A 20,397-nucleotide genomic window follows, 5' to 3' on the forward strand; every position below is an offset into this window, starting at 1 on the left:
ACATATATATACAGGAAATTTCCTAATTAACAAATTTGAGTGTTTAATTTCAGGGGAATTCTATATTTGAAATGATCAGTTTTGACTTTGCAAATATAAAATGCATTTAGAAACAAATTTTTTAAATAGTTTTTCCAATGCTTTATTACGAATGTTTAACTTTTTTGTACTACTGTAGTAAACTGTTTTCTAATGGCATTGCAAGCTATCATACTTTTGGCAGTGTTGCCATAAATAAATAGAGACTCACACAAATGCTTATGAAAAAGTTGCAAAAAATGTTGTTTCATAAAGGAAATCTATGCCTAAAACTAGCTTTTAATTTTAACAAACATTACCTTTTACTGTCAGAAACCTTTAGATAGGGTATGAAAAGTTTGAAATAAATGTTTTTAAGCAAAAAAGTTGCAACACTGACATAAAAACTGCTGCAAATTTTTTTCAACATTATTCCAGTTGAGGATAAATTGCACGATCTGCTAACTTTCCCTGTGTATATTTGAAACCATCTATAATTGTTGAAGATTGTAATGCTCACAATTGTCTTCATCCTCTTTTCAAATAGATATTTTCAATATAGTCTGCTGCAACAAAATTGGCTTATTGCAGCAGACTATTTTGAAAATATCCATTTGAAATATTGAAAATATATTCAAAATAAAGAATGTTATCAGAATATTTTGATATTTGTTCATTATACAGTTTAATAAACCCCACATGTTTTTATATGCTTATAGCACTTATGTGTTGTGGCGTTACAGGAGTGCTATAAGCATATAATAACTTCGTAACACGTAAGCGCTATAAGCATATAATAACTTCGTTGGCGTGAAGTGTCATTGTATACTAAACCCACATGTTTGTATTCAGCATTTGCCAGAGATTGTCAATTGGTCAATACAGGGAGAAGTTTGTTATTAGGGAATTTCCTGTATTGGTTACTTTGTTTAATATTGAAAAGTTTAGAACAATTGATTATAATATATATATTAAAATGAGAAAATCATACCACCTATATTAGAATATTTTTGAAATTTCAAAGTTTTAAAATATGAATTGCTAAAATAAAATAGTAAAATTGTTTTCTCTCAAACCTTTCAAAAAATATTCTATTAATACCTAACATTAAAACAGAACTATATATACTTTCCTGTACTGTTGAAATTTTTATAATGCTATGTACAATCTTAGGCTTTATACAATAAATAAATGTTGAATATAATTTTTTAACTCTTCTTTCATTTAAGATGCATCATTTTCTCATTTGGAAAACTGGTAATTTCTGTTGTGTTTTTATATGAACTGTAATATTCATTTTGTTGAAAATGATGAAAAGTTAGGCATACATTAACTTTTATAAATGTAGAATGATATATAGTGATGACTGCACGATGATAAATCTTGTGTTGAATTTCATATTCATGATAAAATTAATTAATACATATAAAAAATATTAAAAATCTTGAAAAAAAGTAAGTTTTAAATGTAAAAATTAAAGTCAAACTTAGAATAATAATCTAATGTATTTCAAATAAATAATAAATTAAAATTTCATAACTATTTTCAAATCTTTACTTTCCTTCTACACATTCAAATCCATTCGGCTACAATAAGAAGTAAAACAGCATAAGACATAAATCAGTTCTTGTGCATTTGAGCATTGGTTTTGAATTAAATATATTTATTATCATTTGTTATTTTTATGAGATCATTTTGAAAATTGTAGAGAACACTGGATTATGTAATCTCCAGTTCATCATACAGTATAATAGCAGAATCATGTTCACTTCACTCCTTCAAAATGTAAATCATGAATGGAATGACAGATTATATTATTCTTCTTTCTTTTTTCAGACTGAAACAGGTATATTTTCTTTTTTGTTATATTCGTCGATGTACCACTGTTGGTTGAGGTAGACAAATTTGACTAGTAATTTATATATAGTGTTTCTTGCTTTAATTTCTACATACATACCAACAAAAAATGCCAGGAAGAATAGGATGCCACATACAAATGTTGTAATTTCAGAATCATTTAGTTCGGTGCGATCGGGATCAATTTTCGTACCTTTGTCTCGTTTGAAGCACAATATTGTTATTGTGGCACATGCAATCATTACAATAACCGAAAGAAAGAACATAATATGCAAAGTTATGTCTCTGCGAGAACAATGGGGAAACTGCCAGTGACGTACCTGTTCAAAAGATAAATAGTATTAATACAGAATTTGAAATTAATTTCATTATAGTTTAAACTTTTATCAAAATGGTGGCAACAATACAGATGTTTTGCCAGTTTTATTCAGAAATTTAAAATTAATGTGTGTCAAAAAGTGAAATATAGTACAGGTAACCCCCGTATAACACGGCACTTCTATAGCACGGATTCACTCTAACACAGTTCGAGAATTGGGTGAAACCCTCGTACAACATGAAATGTAATAAAGGATGCATTCTTTTATACTTCCGCGTGAGCATTCTAATTGTTTTTGTGGATGCTCTTTCAATAATAATTCATTTAATGGTTAAATTTTAACCATTGGGACCCTTCTTTTGCCTCTAAAAGCTCATTTTAGAATTATAGATTCCTCAATCATGATACTATCAATAGTGCAGGCGCTGCCATCTTTCTTTCGCCGTCGTTCCTAAATGCCTACAAACAGCAGCGCACTCCCGTTGCAGAGCGACCGCTGTTAATGAACGCACCCGAAAACTGTTACCAGTTGATGATGCTCATGCTGAGATCATCATATAGGATGAATAATCCTCTGGTAAAATATTTACTTAAATAATAAATAAGTATTTTACCTTTGAAAAAAATGAATAGTAAATCCGATTTAAATAAGGATTTAACAGTGTGTTTTTTAATTTTTGTACCCTAACTCCCCTTTTCACACTAGTTCTTTGTTTTGTATAACACGGATTTGCATAACACGGCAATTTTTTGGAACGCAACTCCTGTGTTATACGGGGTTTACCTGTATATATTTTAATTTTAGGAATGAATTACATGTTCAATAATAAAAGATATAAAACATGTACCAATATTTATTTTCATTAACATTGAGTGAGTAAGAGCTTCATTCCAATAATTATTTGTCAGAGAATTAAGACACAATTGATTTTTCTATTGTTCAAAGCTCAATTTCCTATCTATGTTCAACAGAATAAATTTAGAAAATAAGTGTTAAAAGTAACAAAATATTTAGACTGAAATATGTTTCATTATTTACCAGTTGAAAGATTGTTAAATGTAAATATTTCAATGACTAAAAATAGATATTTTTATTTTACATAATGTAAAATAGTTTCTCTCTCAATTAGAGTTGGTGTATATCAAATTCTATAGTCATTTTCTTGAATAACAGAATCAGTTTATGTAAAAAAAAATATTTTCTCATATATGTAACTTAATACTGTATAACATTTATATAATTGATTCATTGTTTTTATTATATTTATTCACTAATTGTAACATAAAATACCATCAAACCCAGTTATTATTAGTTTATGCAATGTCTGCATTAATGTGAAATAGATTTGCAGTCTTTTGAATAAAGATAGGTATTTCAATGTTAACAAGTTTGGTTAATATGTAATGTTATATATAATGTAATAGTATGTTGTGGTCCTGTGACTTCAATAACAATCATATTAAATTGTTTAATACAAAGCATACTGCTTCTATCTTTTCTGAAGTCACACAAGCTACAGTGGCAACATCTCATATCATGATCAATGAACATTTTTTGACTTTAATGTTAGTCACAACACTTATGATGTTGTTGATATAATTCCTTCTTCAAGCCTCTGTATCTCAGTGTAGCACAAGTATATGTTTGGAGCAACTGGCAAGTTTAAAAATAATTAAACATTTCCAAACAAGATAAAACAATGAAATAACTTGGAGAAAATTTGGCTTTTGCTATTTGATGGTATAACTTGATTTTCGCTACATTCACTTAATACAAGCCTCATTAGTAATACAAAGTGCCAATTTTCAATTACTCTCAACTTTGTTTTAACAGGGGTTTGACTATTATATTTAGAAATCATTTGATGAATTAATAATAATCTAAAAATTACAAGGAAGAGTTAAACCATATATTAGGTAAAATATCTATGAAACTACAGTTTTACAGCCTCAACAGGTACTAACTGTAGAAGCAAAACTGCTTTGTCCTATTTTTGCTTTCTAAAAAATCCACAAAAGTGAGTAAATTTGTTGTGTGAAATATAGTATGTTTGATTAAAATGCGGCATGAAATATGTATATCACCATTGACATGTATAATCCGGTAAGTGTCAAGAATCAAATTTTACAGGAGCAACAAAAGATTATTATTATTATTATTATTATTATATATAATATTGTAAGATTTTCCCATGTAAAGGTTCACGTAAGTTGTAATCACATAATTACCTTGATTTACTATTAAATTCAACAACAGAAAAAGATTTAATCATTTACAGTTTCCTTGGCAATGCAGACTACCCAATTATATATAAGTTTATTACATTATAGCCAATTCTATTGGTCGAATGTTTTTGTAATTTTTGCGGAATATGCATAACTATGACACAAAAGTTATTTGATCTGTAGTGGCACTGAGGTTTTCACTTATGAGCAATGATATTTAATATAAATTTTAATTGTTATACATAGAGTATTCATGTAAGGTCATGTTCAATAATAAAAGATGTAAAAATTAAAGTCAAACTTAGAATAATAATAAATCATCAATTTATTTTAGTATTGTATGTTGCATGGAAATTTTAACCTTAGTTATTATAAACCAACAAAGCTTTTATTTTGGTTTCAATAGTCATGTCCCCAGGAACTCTAGGAAAAAGTAAAAATTATGACTTATTAAAACTGGTAATTGTAAATCATATACTCTTTCCTAATAAAAATCAAAATTCAGACAGTAAAAATATATCTAGCCACACCAGACAGAGGCTGAATTATGTCTATCAATAATTAATTAATATGCATCAATGTCCTTAATTTAAACAAGTTATTCTTTCAATCACCATAACAGTGTATTTCTATTAATAGGACTTATCATACTGGTGTATAAGATTACAGCAACACAGTCACACAGATTAAAATTGTTTTATTTACAATTACCTGATCTTTATGCACATCACTTTATTGCTGTAATCTTATACACCAGTATGATAAGTCCTATTAATAGAAATACACTGTTATGGTGATTGAAAGAATAACTTGTTATGTCTATCAATAGTTTGCCAAAATAATTTAACCTCCTGATTTTATACTTTCTCTTACTGGATAAATATGATTTACAATAACAAATAAATGGTAAATCCTTACTGTAATCTAAGTGGTTAAATTTTTGCTGTATTTACATAAAAGTAGCATTTATGCAATAAATGTTGGATAAATTTTCCCTTTTTAAAATTAAACATGAAAAATAACAATGAATTTAATATTTAACAAATTACATGGTGCAGTTTTCCATACAATTTGTTTTTATAATTGTTTTTGTCTAGGTCTATAGAAAATTAAAAATTCTTTGTATTTAATTAGTTTGTATTAGTTATATATATAATATAGGATGAAGTAAAATGATGTTGGTAATTTTTATATATTTACAATTTTTATTAGATAAAATTAGATTTTGTAGATACTTCTTTAGTTGGAAATCAAAAGTTGTTGATTATATTTACACACACATTTTCATTATTATTTTTACATGTGTTTTAATTAATAAAAGATAAGGTTAATCAATTCATCCATACCATTGTATATTACATATTAAATAATGTAACTATAATTGCTATTAATCAATTACCTTGAATTTCTTATGCCAGTGATACTGATATTGACATAATTCACAACTTGGTGGTTTACGGGATCTTTTGCATGAAATTTCTAACCATCTCTATTAAAATTAATATAGATACAAATTATGAAATTGATTATTAAATATAATAATTTGTAGGGAAGAAAACACTTACTTTAATCTTTAAATTTTAAAAAGTTTTCAAAGTTCATATTGAAGAAGAAAACAGTCTTCAAGAATATCATTACCAAATTAAAATTCTAATTAGTCACAAATATAGGAACCAATAAGTTTACTACATTTTCCTGCTATGAACAAAGTTTGCAAGTGTAATGACATTTAGTGGTGATGTATTATATGATGATTTCCTGCACATGTGACATATATGAAAAAAAAAGAACAAATGATGTGTTTGTTATGAACAAAATGAAATCTTCAAGTCAGTACAAATATGTCTTGTTTAATTTTCGAACATGGGAATATAATCTGTTTTTATTTTTTATGGGCGAAGAGAACTGCATTACATGATATTTGTCAATAATTAGAAAAGATATATGGAAAGAGTTGTAATATCTTGTAAAGTGTGCAATAATATGCCAAGATTTTGTTAAACAAAATTGTGTGATGAGGAAGACATTCAACAACAAATGATCCTATACCCTGTGTTGAAGAAGCTGTTTGGAATAATTGAAAACTGTCTCTATATGAAACAGACATGTAGAGCCACTGGTGGATCTCATGTTTGACAGCAGTTACACATGAGGTTCACTAGTGGCTAAAACAAAAAGTTCAGATTTCTATAGAGAAATGGAAGACTGTATCTTAAATTGAATAAATGTCATGATTTCCACAAAGCATAGAATTATATTGAAAAATAAGCAACATTTTTCAAACTATTCATGAACTGAAAGATTGTTTTAACATTTTAAATTATTGATGTTGTCGAAACCGTGTTGTATTTGCTTATTGTGTACAGGCACAATGAAGTGACGTTTTTCTCAACACTGGGCTAGTTGAATCTTTTATTTAGTTAGAACGTTTTTTCCATACATCAACGTTTCGGGCATCAGCCCCTCTTCAGCTAACTAAATATATATAAAAATATTTAACAGGACACAAATAAAAACCAAAAAACTCACATAAATTCTTTGTAAACCATACCTCATTTCAGCATGGACACTGCACATACAGTAGAAATCAGACTACACTTAGGTTTTTTTAACNTGTACTGTACTTGTATGTATTGTTTGCTTGAGAATACAACAGAGAATAAACTGCCCAAATACACTTAAACAAAGGAAAAGTACGTACTTTATGAAGGCATAGAGCCTTCACAACATGAAAATGAAAATTAATGAACATACTGTGTACAGTAATTTACCTGATAAGACAGACCTCAGAAAAATACTTTGAGGCATAAAGCTGTCTATAATGAAAATTAATTAACTAAGGGTTTTTTTGCCCTGCCAGGGTGTGGCCGAGTTATCCGGAATGCCGGGTTATCGAGTGCCGAGTTTGAGGCTCTACTGTATTATAAGTAAGTATAGCTTTATATTGGTTACTATATTATAGTTTCAAGATCAACAAAATTTGTTTCTCCAATTTCCTCAAACTTATAGCTATCTGTTTTCTTGGAGATAAAGATTTTTAAAAAAAGTGAAATTACAGTTAAACCCAAATATTGTTGGGCTTTCCAGCCCATCCTCTATGGTATCAATACAATAATAGATACCAAGGATGGAAAAGCCCAAACTGTTATAAAATTTTATATGCTCACATACTATGGGTACATTTGTAAAGTCAAACGACTTAAATGCATTAGTAACGAATCATTCGAAAAATAGTAGTCTCGCTCAGTGCACATGCTCTGCAGTGATGACATTTCAAACAAAACTCTAATGCAAGTTCATGAAGGAAAGAGTTAGTTCACTTTGTTAAGAAAATGGCGCGTGATGATATCAATGTTTCTAAATCTACTCGAGTGTTTAAACCAGGGGTGTCCAACCTTTTTGTTTCTCTGGAAGATGTCATGGATTTTTGGGCCACAAATATATTATATATACTTGTATATAATACTTTTATATTTAAGGATTGGACCACAAGTATGTTAATCCTTAAATATACAAGTATATTTAAGGATTAACACGTGATAAACAGATTATAGTGCGCACTAAAATTTTGGCAAAATGCTGAATAATGCAAATTTTTGTAGGACATAGTGGAGAATTTCATAATTCGGACTGTCAGTTTTCAAGCAGAATTGCTTATGGAAGAAATACATTTGATGGTTTAGTAATCATGAGAGAGAATATTAATAAGTATTAAATCTTTATCACAAAAAAGGATATTTTAAAGAATTATTTCTACAGACACTCAATTTTTACTTAGAAATAGATAAATTCATTTATTATAAAGGAGACAAACAAAAATTTATTTGAAAAAAACAAATATTTGTTTTATTTGGGTCTCTAATTAATAAAAAATTGACAAAATACCATTTTAAAGTGCATTTTTATTAGACTAATATATTTATAAATAATATGTTGCCCAAAAAGTAGCCAATGCACCAAATGAGATTTTTTACACCAAACTAAAAAAAAGGGTAGCCAACTTTGGCACAAAATAGCCAAATCATGCAACGCTGGAGGAAATACTAAATAAAGCTGGAGTTGGGACTCAAAGGATTATAAACCTTGCGGGAAAAAAAGAGAAAGGATTATAAATGCGGGAAAAGGAGAGAAAGACAAATAAGAGGATTATAAATGCGGGAAAAGGTGAGAAAGATAAGAGGATTATAAATGCGGGAAAAGGAGAGAAAGGACAAAAGATAAAAAAGTGAGGAAGATTGGAAAATTAAGGGTCCATATTTGCATAACATAAATTCTATTTAACCCGAGCGGTCAAGGTGTCAGCCTACCACTCTGGGGGACCTGGGATCAAATCCAGACAGGTCGAGGAATCCCCAGGAATTTTTCGGGGATGGTCTATTTGGATATGTCGGGCTCCGTCCCTCACCACCCAGTAGCCCCATTCCGTCTGGCCGAACCCATAATGGGCCTGCTATAAGAGGCCCTCTTAGTGCCCACAGGGCAGAAAGAGTATTAAAAAAAAACTACTTTTTCTCTTCTGGCCTTTCTCTCCTTTCCCCGAATTTGGATCTGTAATTCTTTGAGTCTCAACTATTCCTTCCTCATTCACACGTTTCAAAGTATTTGAAAATATTTCCTTTCCAATCAAAAATAAAATATGTATAAAAGTTTATGGCTTTGTGAAACTTCTTTTATTGAGTTTATGCCATTGAAATAGATAAATAAAACAAAATTTAAAAAATTTGTCGGTTTTGTTTACACGTTTATTGGGTCGCATTGGAACTTGCCTTGGGCCGCACATGGCCCGCGGGCCGCGGGTTGGACACCCCTGGTTTAAACTGTGAATTAGAAAGTGAAATGATAGAAATAACTTCAATTTTAGAAATAGCCATTTAGTTATGAATGAATCATTCAAAAAGTCTAACGAAATAAGAATAACAATGACGTTATTCTTGTTTAACTCGTTCAACTTTATGAACATAACTATGTATGTGACAGTGGCATGCCTTCCATGGAAGCTGTGGAAGCATTGCTTCCCTTGTATTTTCTAAAATATAAATACATATTGTGTGATTATTTTCATATTTTAACATACTTTGAATTAATTAAAATTAATATTTTATTATAACTGCATTATGTATATGATTAAAAATTTCTATACATGTGGAAAAAATGATAAGATTGCTAATATATATTCGAATATAAATTGGTATATGCATATTCCCAATGAAAGTGCCATATTATCAAATACACAGCTTCCATAGCAAAAATATTTGAATCATGTAAAGCAGCTAGATTACAGGCATTTGCACATGAGCTTTACAGAGCACCAATCTCATGAGGTTTAGCTTGTGGATGCTACACATCAAAATATCGTACAACGCATCCAATGATTCTATCCAGGGCCAGCACAGCTTCCCTATCATCAAATGTCATCACATGCCATTGGTATGTGAGCATATAAAGTTTTAATTGTTTAATTGTTATATAACTGCATTTAATTCAACAAACAAACAAACACATTCTAATGTCAAAAGACTGAGTATAAGGAAAAAATTGTACTATCTTTTGACATTAGAATTTGTTTGATGAATTAAATGCAAGTATTTTTGATATTTCAAAATATCTTCCTCAAGTGAAAAATTTTATATATATATTTTTTTTTGCTTGAGGAAGACATTTTGAAATGTCAAAAATGTCTTGCATTTTATTCATCAAACAAACAAATTCTAATGCCAAAAGATAGTACAATTTCTTCCTTATACCCAAACTATTAGGGTTTAACTGGAATTTCTTCATTCATCTTGATCTCTGGAAAAACAGATAATTGAACATATGGATGATGATATTAATAAGTTAAAATAAATATTTTAATTATTCTTTTTGTCAATTATTGAGTCTTAAAGACTGTTTTAAATACATATATACAAACTTTAAGATATTAACATTTATACAAGTAATTGTGTAATTACCATTAAGCATCCACAATGTATATATTGCATTGTTCCAGAGCAACGGCAAGGTGATATTAATGGATCATCATCCCTACCTACAGTATGACAAATTTTGCATATAGGCCCTCCATGGTCACTAAAACTACTAGCTAAACTTAATCGAGCAGTTGATGATGATCCTGGAAGAATAACTGAATGATTCATAATTTCTTGCTTGTTTTGTGGAATACTATTTCTTTGAAATTTCGAAGTTGAAAAAGCTACATCATCTGCTTCACTTGAAGATTCCACATCATACACTGCAAAGTTAACTGTGGGTGATAAACTGAAACTACGACTTTGAAATTCAGCTCCTTCTCTCAGATTATTTATTTCCCATTGAATGCTGTTTGGCCTTTCGAGTATCATAGATTCTGAAATGTTGTTTTTTGGTACAGTATTGATTGATGAGTTTGTTAGTAAATCACTGTTGTTACTTCCAATAAATGATTCATTATCAATACTGTTAATTGTTTGACTGTCTTCATTTTTATGCATGGAAGTACATCCAGAAATACTAGATCTTGAAATGCAACTTTTATGAACACATACTTCATCAGCAAGATATTTTTGATGTTCACCAAACAACCAATTTTGTACTAATGAGGAATTATGAGAACTTGTTCCTGGAAACTGAGATTTTATATTGTTATTCACTTTAATATCATTATCAATTAGAATACAATCATAAGAAGGTCGGAATAAAGGTTCCAATTCATCTTGGAATTGTAAATAAGCATTAACTGAATTTTTATCACAGTCACTATGGTATTCAGAGATTTGTGCAGTATTGTGCAAAGAAGTTGTTGGAATTTCAGATCCAGATCCAGATCTTGTGGATTTAATGGAATGATCATCATCTGATATTTGAGATAACTGATAATTATGCCATGAAGATGTAGCAGGTAACATATCAGATAATTCTTGATTTTGTAACATTGGTGATTTTTCAGAAATATGATCATCATAATCTGCAACATCAGTGTTTGATTGTTCACACCATTTTTTAAATAATTCTTCATCCTTGTTTTTATTATTTTGGTGGTTATTACATTGAATTTCAGCCTGTTCTGCATCATAACCTTTGTCGGAAGATGAAGATGATTCTGCATGAGAACCAATTGCCATATTTTCTTTATATGTAAAATTTATTCTTTCATTAGTGGCATTCATACATTGATTACATTCGTTAATGGATTTTGCAGCATAATTATTAGACTGCGAAGAAGGAAGCACACCAGTATTATTTTCATTGAAGCCACTATTGTCATTTGTGGCAGGAGACTTGTTCATACCACCAGACTGATGCTTGCACATAGTCTGTAATGAAAATGATTCACATTATATTTAATATCTATACACATGTATATGAAAATATAAAGAATCATAAAAAACTATATTAAAACCATAAAGTGTTAAAACCATAAAGAAATAAAAATAAATTTAAGATAAAAACTGCTTGTTTTGAAATTAAAGGACCTTAAATATTGGCACTTTAGTGAAATAGATAGGATTCCAGCCATAGACAGAAAAAAACATAGCAGCAAGAATGAATATACAGCAATAGTGAGAGTATAACAGAATTAAAGAACAATCTAAATTATTAAAGCCCAGTATGATTATTCTGTGATAGAGAAAGTTGAATAGAAGAATCATATTTCTACATGATAACATCTAATTCTTTTGAATCTTTAGGACCAGGAGATAGTTATAAAGCAGCTGAATTGGTTTGAATTTACGGAAGTTTCATCCATAGAGTCATGAGTTGTGAAATTCAGATTACAAGGTTGTCAAAACCTTGAAATGGAGATGTTAGGATTTTAAAATCATCTACCATTTACTTAGTAATAAACAATAAGAAAAAGATAAAAGTGTAATCATTTTTTTTGTGCAAGCACATATATATATATATATTTTTAAGCAAGAACAAATATAAAACATAATTGCACAGCATTATCTATGATGATTTTTGATTATTTTTTTAGTTTATTAAAATTTTCATAAAAATAAAAGAAAATATGTTAATCAAATGTATATTTTTTTAATACAATATGAAAAATAACTTAATGAACTGATGTCTATATAATTCAAATACTTTTTATTTTAACTGCACAGTTTAAATAGCATTGAATTAATGTGTTCTAATATTTTTGGAATTGAAAACTAGCTTCTAGCTCATCAAAACATTAAGTATATTAATTATGTAAGAATATGTTTGTATCATCAGCATTGTTAAATTAGCTCAAACAAAAGTAGCAGTGTTTTCTTAAGCTAATTTACAGTGAAGGTATTGTGTAACATGAAATTTGGCCAAAAGCTGCATGTTACCTGAATGGGATTCTGGATTATTTAATAAGACTATTGTGAGATCTGAATAGCCCCCGGGTCTAAAATAATAATTTAAAGTTAAAGTAAACTCTTTACAGAAAATTATTCTTTCATTTTGATGGGAAAATAACATTTTTCTAGCGTGGGAAAACAGCTAGGAGAGTCACTTCCTTTGACGGAAGTATGAGCATCCTCTGTTTTTCCCTTTATCTGTTAAAAATCTCTCTTTGATGGGAACTATCTACCCCCTCATTTAACTCCCTTCCCATCCGTTCACATGGAAGAATTCTATTATGATGATTGGTTGTAAATCTGAAGATATAGGCGAAGTTTAGGAGAGTTCGAGGAGTTCGTCGGTAGATCTGAAAGTGACAGGACTCCACTCATTTGCTCTCGAAGGCCAACGCCCTTAGGAGTTCGTGAACAGATCCCAGATGAGGGAGACGAAGTCCATGCAGGCTCCATAAGACCAACGGCCATAGTCGAATGCTACCGAGTTAATATTCATCCAGAACATACAAGATATATTAGATGTTGGGAATAACAATACCTCTCCATGAATAGGAGAATGAGAACTTCATAAATGAAGGACCTTTGCTGATAAGAAGACGACAAAGCTCCTTTAACAGGTTGTATGTTATTTAAGGAATTGTGAGCTCTCTCTCTCGTAAATGTATAGGTTAAGAATACATTTCTCTCTCGACGCAGTTGAGTAATCTATTTGTCGTCTTGATCGTTTGATTTGATTGTTTATCTAATTCCCTTTTTGTAGAATATTGTTATTTTTAGATTTATTAAATTTTACTACTTTACTGTTTAAGACATGTCTCTGGATTGTTTCCTGAATCAGATCCCTACTCGCGTATTAATCCGCAAAATATAAATGTGATTAACTGGTGTCGGGACCTGACAAGATCTAGAATTCACTCTCTAGATTGTTTTTAAACATTTTTCTCGTCCTCCTATAAAAAGTTAGAGAGCTGATCTCACGATCGTGCGCCAGTAAGCGGCGTGAACTTAGTTCTACGTCTCTGGCTTCTCACACTATGCAATGATCTGAAATGTGCTTCAGATCGTCAAATGTATATAACTATTACTTATAAATTAGCATAGATTCATCATTGCTATTGTTCAACACAGCAGCTCAGCCAAGTCATGAAACATAGTGTAATATTTATATAATAAATGTGCATTACTCACATTGAAAATGCACTATATTATCATGTAGGTGTAAGCTTTTTATAATTCTATACAAATGTTTCCCAAAGTGTTGTATGTGTATTCTGGAGTACACAAAAGATCTTCAGGAGATAGAATTGTTAAGTGGTACATACATTACAATTTTCAGCTATGTTTAAGAAAAAATACTCTAATCCAGTGGCCACTCATGGCTATCTAATATGAGAAGGATGAGTAACCATAGCATAACTAGAACAGATATTTGGGAGAGTTGAGTTAGAACATGTAAAACTACATTCATTCCTATACCATTGTGGATAAAGTGTAAATTTTTAGATATTGTATACATTTGTATAAGTGTGTTTGACACATTCAGATTTTTTTCTTTATTCATTTACAAAGGCAAAGGTTACATTACTGATGAGTAACAACAACTATTTTACATAGGAAACAATGTATATTTTAAAATTAATTAAATTAATTCAGGATCTAAAATTTTTATTATTCATATGAACATTCACAGGTCAGTAAGCTACACAGAATACTTTGCACTTCTGTTCTGTCTTACTAATTCTTTCCATGTGACTATATTGTTTAAGCATCTCAAGCAATCATGATCTTTTTTCCAGTTGGGAATGATGCAATTCTGATGCTGCTGTAATTATAAATTATTTCCCAATGTATAATATATTTTGTATGAATTTTCCTATTCAAGTAGTGATAAATGTTGCTTTTATGGTATTTGAAAAGATTGTAATTAAAAAAAAAAAAAGAGGAATGAGTTACATGGATGTCAAAACTTTGAGAAAGACAGTTATTTACATACATACATACATACATACATAATCTAGAACAAATTTAAAATATCACTTAATATTTTTTAAAACTGAATTTGAAAACTTTCACTTCATTTGAACAAAACCCATAATTTTATGTTAATATTAATACTAAAAATTGGAATATAATAAAAAATGTTAACAAAACATCTTATATGATTAAAGTTTTTAGCTGGGACATAAGTATACTTTGAAAAAAATTTACAAGTGAAATTTTCATTGGACAAACTGTAAAAGTGGCCTCTTTCATTGTCCCTCATTTTTAACGTTTTGCATGTTGAAGCAGGGAAGTAACCTCCAAATAAAGGTCATCTCCACCATGAAATTATTATTTCCTGATGGTGTTTGAAGGGGAAACGAAAGAGGACACTTTTACAGTTTGTTTAATGAAAGTTTCATTTGTACATTTTTTTTATGTTTTGTCAACTGTTAATTATATAAAACACTGATAAGATAATTTTTAAATATTATATAGCATAGGAATTAAAGAAAAAATCTACCAAAACTTTTATATTAATAAGTTAGAAAATATTTTTAATTTACAAATTCTTTTATAAAAGAAAATAAGTTGATATACAGTATTGGCAACCAAAAATTCAGTACTGGTATAAAAGGAAGCAAAATTTTCTTTCGGAGAGGAAGATTTTGATGATCTATCAGTGCTTCTCAAAGTTTTTTGGATCACCACCCTCTTTGATTATGACTGTTAGTAGTAACACCCCCACACAGGGACCCTTGCCAGGGCTTATTTTTAGCCCACCAAATATTTGTTTCAGTTATTTAGCCTCACTTTATATTTGTCTGTTTGACTTCAAAAATGCAATGCCCCAGGAGGTGATATCACTCACTTTGAGAAGCACTGATCTATACAGTGAGAGCAATAATCTAGAATGGATATTTCTGTAATATTCTTCTCTTATATATTACTACTGGAATGTCTACTATTAGTAATATAGTATTAATTTTCATATTTATTATTGAGAATCATTCATAGTTATAAAATTTGTTGAATAATTATTGTAAGTGTGATCATAGTTTGTGTACAGAGTGTTCACTTAAACATTGATTTAACTATGCAGATAAGCTTTGCATAATTAAATCAACATATTAGTAATTATTGAAAATGATCGTTCTGCAGAAGCAACAGAGTATAATTATATTTTCAAAGTTAAAATTAATCAAGAACTGTTACAATCAACAATCTATCAAGTGAGAGTTTCTTCACTTTCAATCTTGTTCATTGAAAGAATTATTGCTGTAGCACTGATCTTTCCTCTGCAACTGATAAGTTCATTGCTGGTAAAAACCATTATTACTTTATTGTGTTTTTCTGTCTTTTTCTATATTAAGAATGTTCGTATTATTGTAGACCTGAATAAACTTATATTCTATCACCATCTCTCTTATAACCTGTAGCTTTCGAATATTTAGTAATGTAATAAAATATTTTCTTTTTTCCCCTTTCACATTCCCATACAAAACAAATCACATAAACCTGTGTGTGTGTGTGATTTGTTCAGTGATTTCATGTGATTATTATTTAGGCCTATATAATAGATTCAATTTCTATAAACCAAATCATATACAATAACATATATAACACATAATTTGCATATTTTTGCATTGCCATTTTATTTGAACATTCAATACTACTAAATTAATTAAAGGGGTTTCAACTAAAAAGCTCATCCCCGTGTTAAATTTCTGGATGTGCTACTGTTTTCAAACGACTTTAGGTCATCTTCAGCTATTACACAAAGTTTGAGAATAGAATTTCAGTTAGAAAACCAACAGAATCAAATAAAATATTTAAATTACAAAAATATAGAAAATAGAAATAGATTTTGTTTGCTTCCTAATTTAAAATTATTTTTATAAAATATATACAATAACAATTTTAATGTTTATAAATTTTACAATTATTATTTGAAAATAAAAGTATCTAGAAATAATCATATTAACAAGAAAAAATAAAAGTATATTATATTGCAATCAATGACAAAGGCGTGTGAAAATAGCTATTTATAGTCAAGAATGGCAAGTAATGAAATTTAACTTGTTCTGTTTGTACACCTCTTATTTGAATTTGCAAAAGAAGCAATCCACTAAAGTGCGAAAATTAACGGAGTTCAGAATCATAAACCAAACATTATCTAACTTTATAGATCTTTAGCGTGACTAATATGAACATTAGACAAAATATGTAAGGCAAAACACAGAGTTTTGAAAGTTTAATTCTTTCCAAATGGGAAGAGTAAACAATTAAATAAAATTAAACATTATATTGTTTATATTTATTTTGTATTCATTAGCTTAGTCTACTGTATTGCTTCATTTGCATATACANATGATTTTTGATTATTTTTTTAGTTTATTAAAATTTTCATAAAAATAAAAGAAAATATGTTAATCAAATGTATATTTTTTTAATACAATATGAAAAATAACTTAATGAACTGATGTCTATATAATTCAAATACTTTTTATTTTAACTGCACAGTTTAAATAGCATTGAATTAATGTGTTCTAATATTTTTGGAATTGAAAACTAGCTTCTAGCTCATCAAAACATTAAGTATATTAATTATGTAAGAATATGTTTGTATCATCAGCATTGTTAAATTAGCTCAAACAAAAGTAGCAGTGTTTTCTTAAGCTAATTTACAGTGAAGGTATTGTGTAACATGAAATTTGGCCAAAAGCTGCATGTTACCTGAATGGGATTCTGGATTATTTAATAAGACTATTGTGAGATCTGAATAGCCCCCGGGTCTAAAATAATAATTTAAAGTTAAAGTAAACTCTTTACAGAAAATTATTCTTTCATTTTGATGGGAAAATAACATTTTTCTAGCGTGGGAAAACAGCTAGGAGAGTCACTTCCTTTGACGGAAGTATGAGCATCCTCTGTTTTTCCCTTTATCTGTTAAAAATCTCTCTTTGATGGGAACTATCTACCCCCTCATTTAACTCCCTTCCCATCCGTTCACATGGAAGAATTCTATTATGATGATTGGTTGTAAATCTGAAGATATAGGCGAAGTTTAGGAGAGTTCGAGGAGTTCGTCGGTAGATCTGAAAGTGACAGGACTCCACTCATTTGCTCTCGAAGGCCAACGCCCTTAGGAGTTCGTGAACAGATCCCAGATGAGGGAGACGAAGTCCATGCAGGCTCCATAAGACCAACGGCCATAGTCGAATGCTACCGAGTTAATATTCATCCAGAACATACAAGATATATTAGATGTTGGGAATAACAATACCTCTCCATGAATAGGAGAATGAGAACTTCATAAATGAAGGACCTTTGCTGATAAGAAGACGACAAAGCTCCTTTAACAGGTTGTATGTTATTTAAGGAATTGTGAGCTCTCTCTCTCGTAAATGTATAGGTTAAGAATACATTTCTCTCTCGACGCAGTTGAGTAATCTATTTGTCGTCTTGATCGTTTGATTTGATTGTTTATCTAATTCCCTTTTTGTAGAATATTGTTATTTTTAGATTTATTAAATTTTACTACTTTACTGTTTAAGACATGTCTCTGGATTGTTTCCTGAATCAGATCCCTACTCGCGTATTAATCCGCAAAATATAAATGTGATTAACTGGTGTCGGGACCTGACAAGATCTAGAATTCACTCTCTAGATTGTTTTTAAACATTTTTCTCGTCCTCCTATAAAAAGTTAGAGAGCTGATCTCACGATCGTGCGCCAGTAAGCGGCGTGAACTTAGTTCTACGTCTCTGGCTTCTCACACTATGCAATGATCTGAAATGTGCTTCAGATCGTCAAATGTATATAACTATTACTTATAAATTAGCATAGATTCATCATTGCTATTGTTCAACACAGCAGCTCAGCCAAGTCATGAAACATAGTGTAATATTTATATAATAAATGTGCATTACTCACATTGAAAATGCACTATATTATCATGTAGGTGTAAGCTTTTTATAATTCTATACAAATGTTTCCCAAAGTGTTGTATGTGTATTCTGGAGTACACAAAAGATCTTCAGGAGATAGAATTGTTAAGTGGTACATACATTACAATTTTCAGCTATGTTTAAGAAAAAATACTCTAATCCAGTGGCCACTCATGGCTATCTAATATGAGAAGGATGAGTAACCATAGCATAACTAGAACAGATATTTGGGAGAGTTGAGTTAGAACATGTAAAACTACATTCATTCCTATACCATTGTGGATAAAGTGTAAATTTTTAGATATTGTATACATTTGTATAAGTGTGTTTGACACATTCAGATTTTTTTCTTTATTCATTTACAAAGGCAAAGGTTACATTACTGATGAGTAACAACAACTATTTTACATAGGAAACAATGTATATTTTAAAATTAATTAAATTAATTCAGGATCTAAAATTTTTATTATTCATATGAACATTCACAGGTCAGTAAGCTACACAGAATACTTTGCACTTCTGTTCTGTCTTACTAATTCTTTCCATGTGACTATATTGTTTAAGCATCTCAAGCAATCATGATCTTTTTTCCAGTTGGGAATGATGCAATTCTGATGCTGCTGTAATTATAAATTATTTCCCAATGTATAATATATTTTGTATGAATTTTCCTATTCAAGTAGTGATAAATGTTGCTTTTATGGTATTTGAAAAGATTGTAATTAAAAAAAAAAAAAGAGGAATGAGTTACATGGATGTCAAAACTTTGAGAAAGACAGTTATTTACATACATACATACATACATACATAATCTAGAACAAATTTAAAATATCACTTAATATTTTTTAAAACTGAATTTGAAAACTTTCACTTCATTTGAACAAAACCCATAATTTTATGTTAATATTAATACTAAAAATTGGAATATAATAAAAAATGTTAACAAAACATCTTATATGATTAAAGTTTTTAGCTGGGACATAAGTATACTTTGAAAAAAATTTACAAGTGAAATTTTCATTGGACAAACTGTAAAAGTGGCCTCTTTCATTGTCCCTCATTTTTAACGTTTTGCATGTTGAAGCAGGGAAGTAACCTCCAAATAAAGGTCATCTCCACCATGAAATTATTATTTCCTGATGGTGTTTGAAGGGGAAACGAAAGAGGACACTTTTACAGTTTGTTTAATGAAAGTTTCATTTGTACATTTTTTTTATGTTTTGTCAACTGTTAATTATATAAAACACTGATAAGATAATTTTTAAATATTATATAGCATAGGAATTAAAGAAAAAATCTACCAAAACTTTTATATTAATAAGTTAGAAAATATTTTTAATTTACAAATTCTTTTATAAAAGAAAATAAGTTGATATACAGTATTGGCAACCAAAAATTCAGTACTGGTATAAAAGGAAGCAAAATTTTCTTTCGGAGAGGAAGATTTTGATGATCTATCAGTGCTTCTCAAAGTTTTTTGGATCACCACCCTCTTTGATTATGACTGTTAGTAGTAACACCCCCACACAGGGACCCTTGCCAGGGCTTATTTTTAGCCCACCAAATATTTGTTTCAGTTATTTAGCCTCACTTTATATTTGTCTGTTTGACTTCAAAAATGCAATGCCCCAGGAGGTGATATCACTCACTTTGAGAAGCACTGATCTATACAGTGAGAGCAATAATCTAGAATGGATATTTCTGTAATATTCTTCTCTTATATATTACTACTGGA

General features: G+C 29.5%; 1 protein-coding gene and 1 long non-coding RNA gene across 3 annotated transcripts in view; both read right to left on the reverse strand.

The window, feature by feature from the left end:
* Positions 1-1,554: 1,554 nt before the first annotated feature.
* The window catches only part of LOC111634822, a 51,992-nt gene continuing 33,149 nt past the window's right edge, over positions 1,555-20,397 (reverse strand). For both annotated transcript variants that reach the window (XM_023379654.1, XM_023379655.1), the window contains exons 2-4: positions 10,372-11,712; positions 5,820-5,909; positions 1,555-2,195 (exon numbers count right to left, since the gene is read on the reverse strand). In XM_023379654.1, the coding sequence (XP_023235422.1) occupies positions 1,851-2,195; positions 5,820-5,909; positions 10,372-11,712 (1,776 nt within the window). In that variant the 3' untranslated portion in view covers positions 1,555-1,850. The remainder of the gene's footprint in view (positions 2,196-5,819; positions 5,910-10,371; positions 11,713-20,397) is intronic.
* On the reverse strand, positions 6,809-7,030 carry LOC111634823. Its single transcript, XR_002758291.1, has 2 exons — positions 6,972-7,030; positions 6,809-6,895 (listed from the first exon to the last, which is right to left on the reverse strand). It is a non-coding gene; the product is annotated as an uncharacterized LOC111634823 (long non-coding RNA).

The sequence above is a fragment of the Centruroides sculpturatus genome, unplaced genomic scaffold (assembly GCF_000671375.1).
Source record: "Centruroides sculpturatus isolate CEXI.00-Female unplaced genomic scaffold, Cexi_2.0 scaffold852, whole genome shotgun sequence".
Lineage (NCBI taxonomy): Eukaryota > Metazoa > Arthropoda > Arachnida > Scorpiones > Buthidae > Centruroides > Centruroides sculpturatus.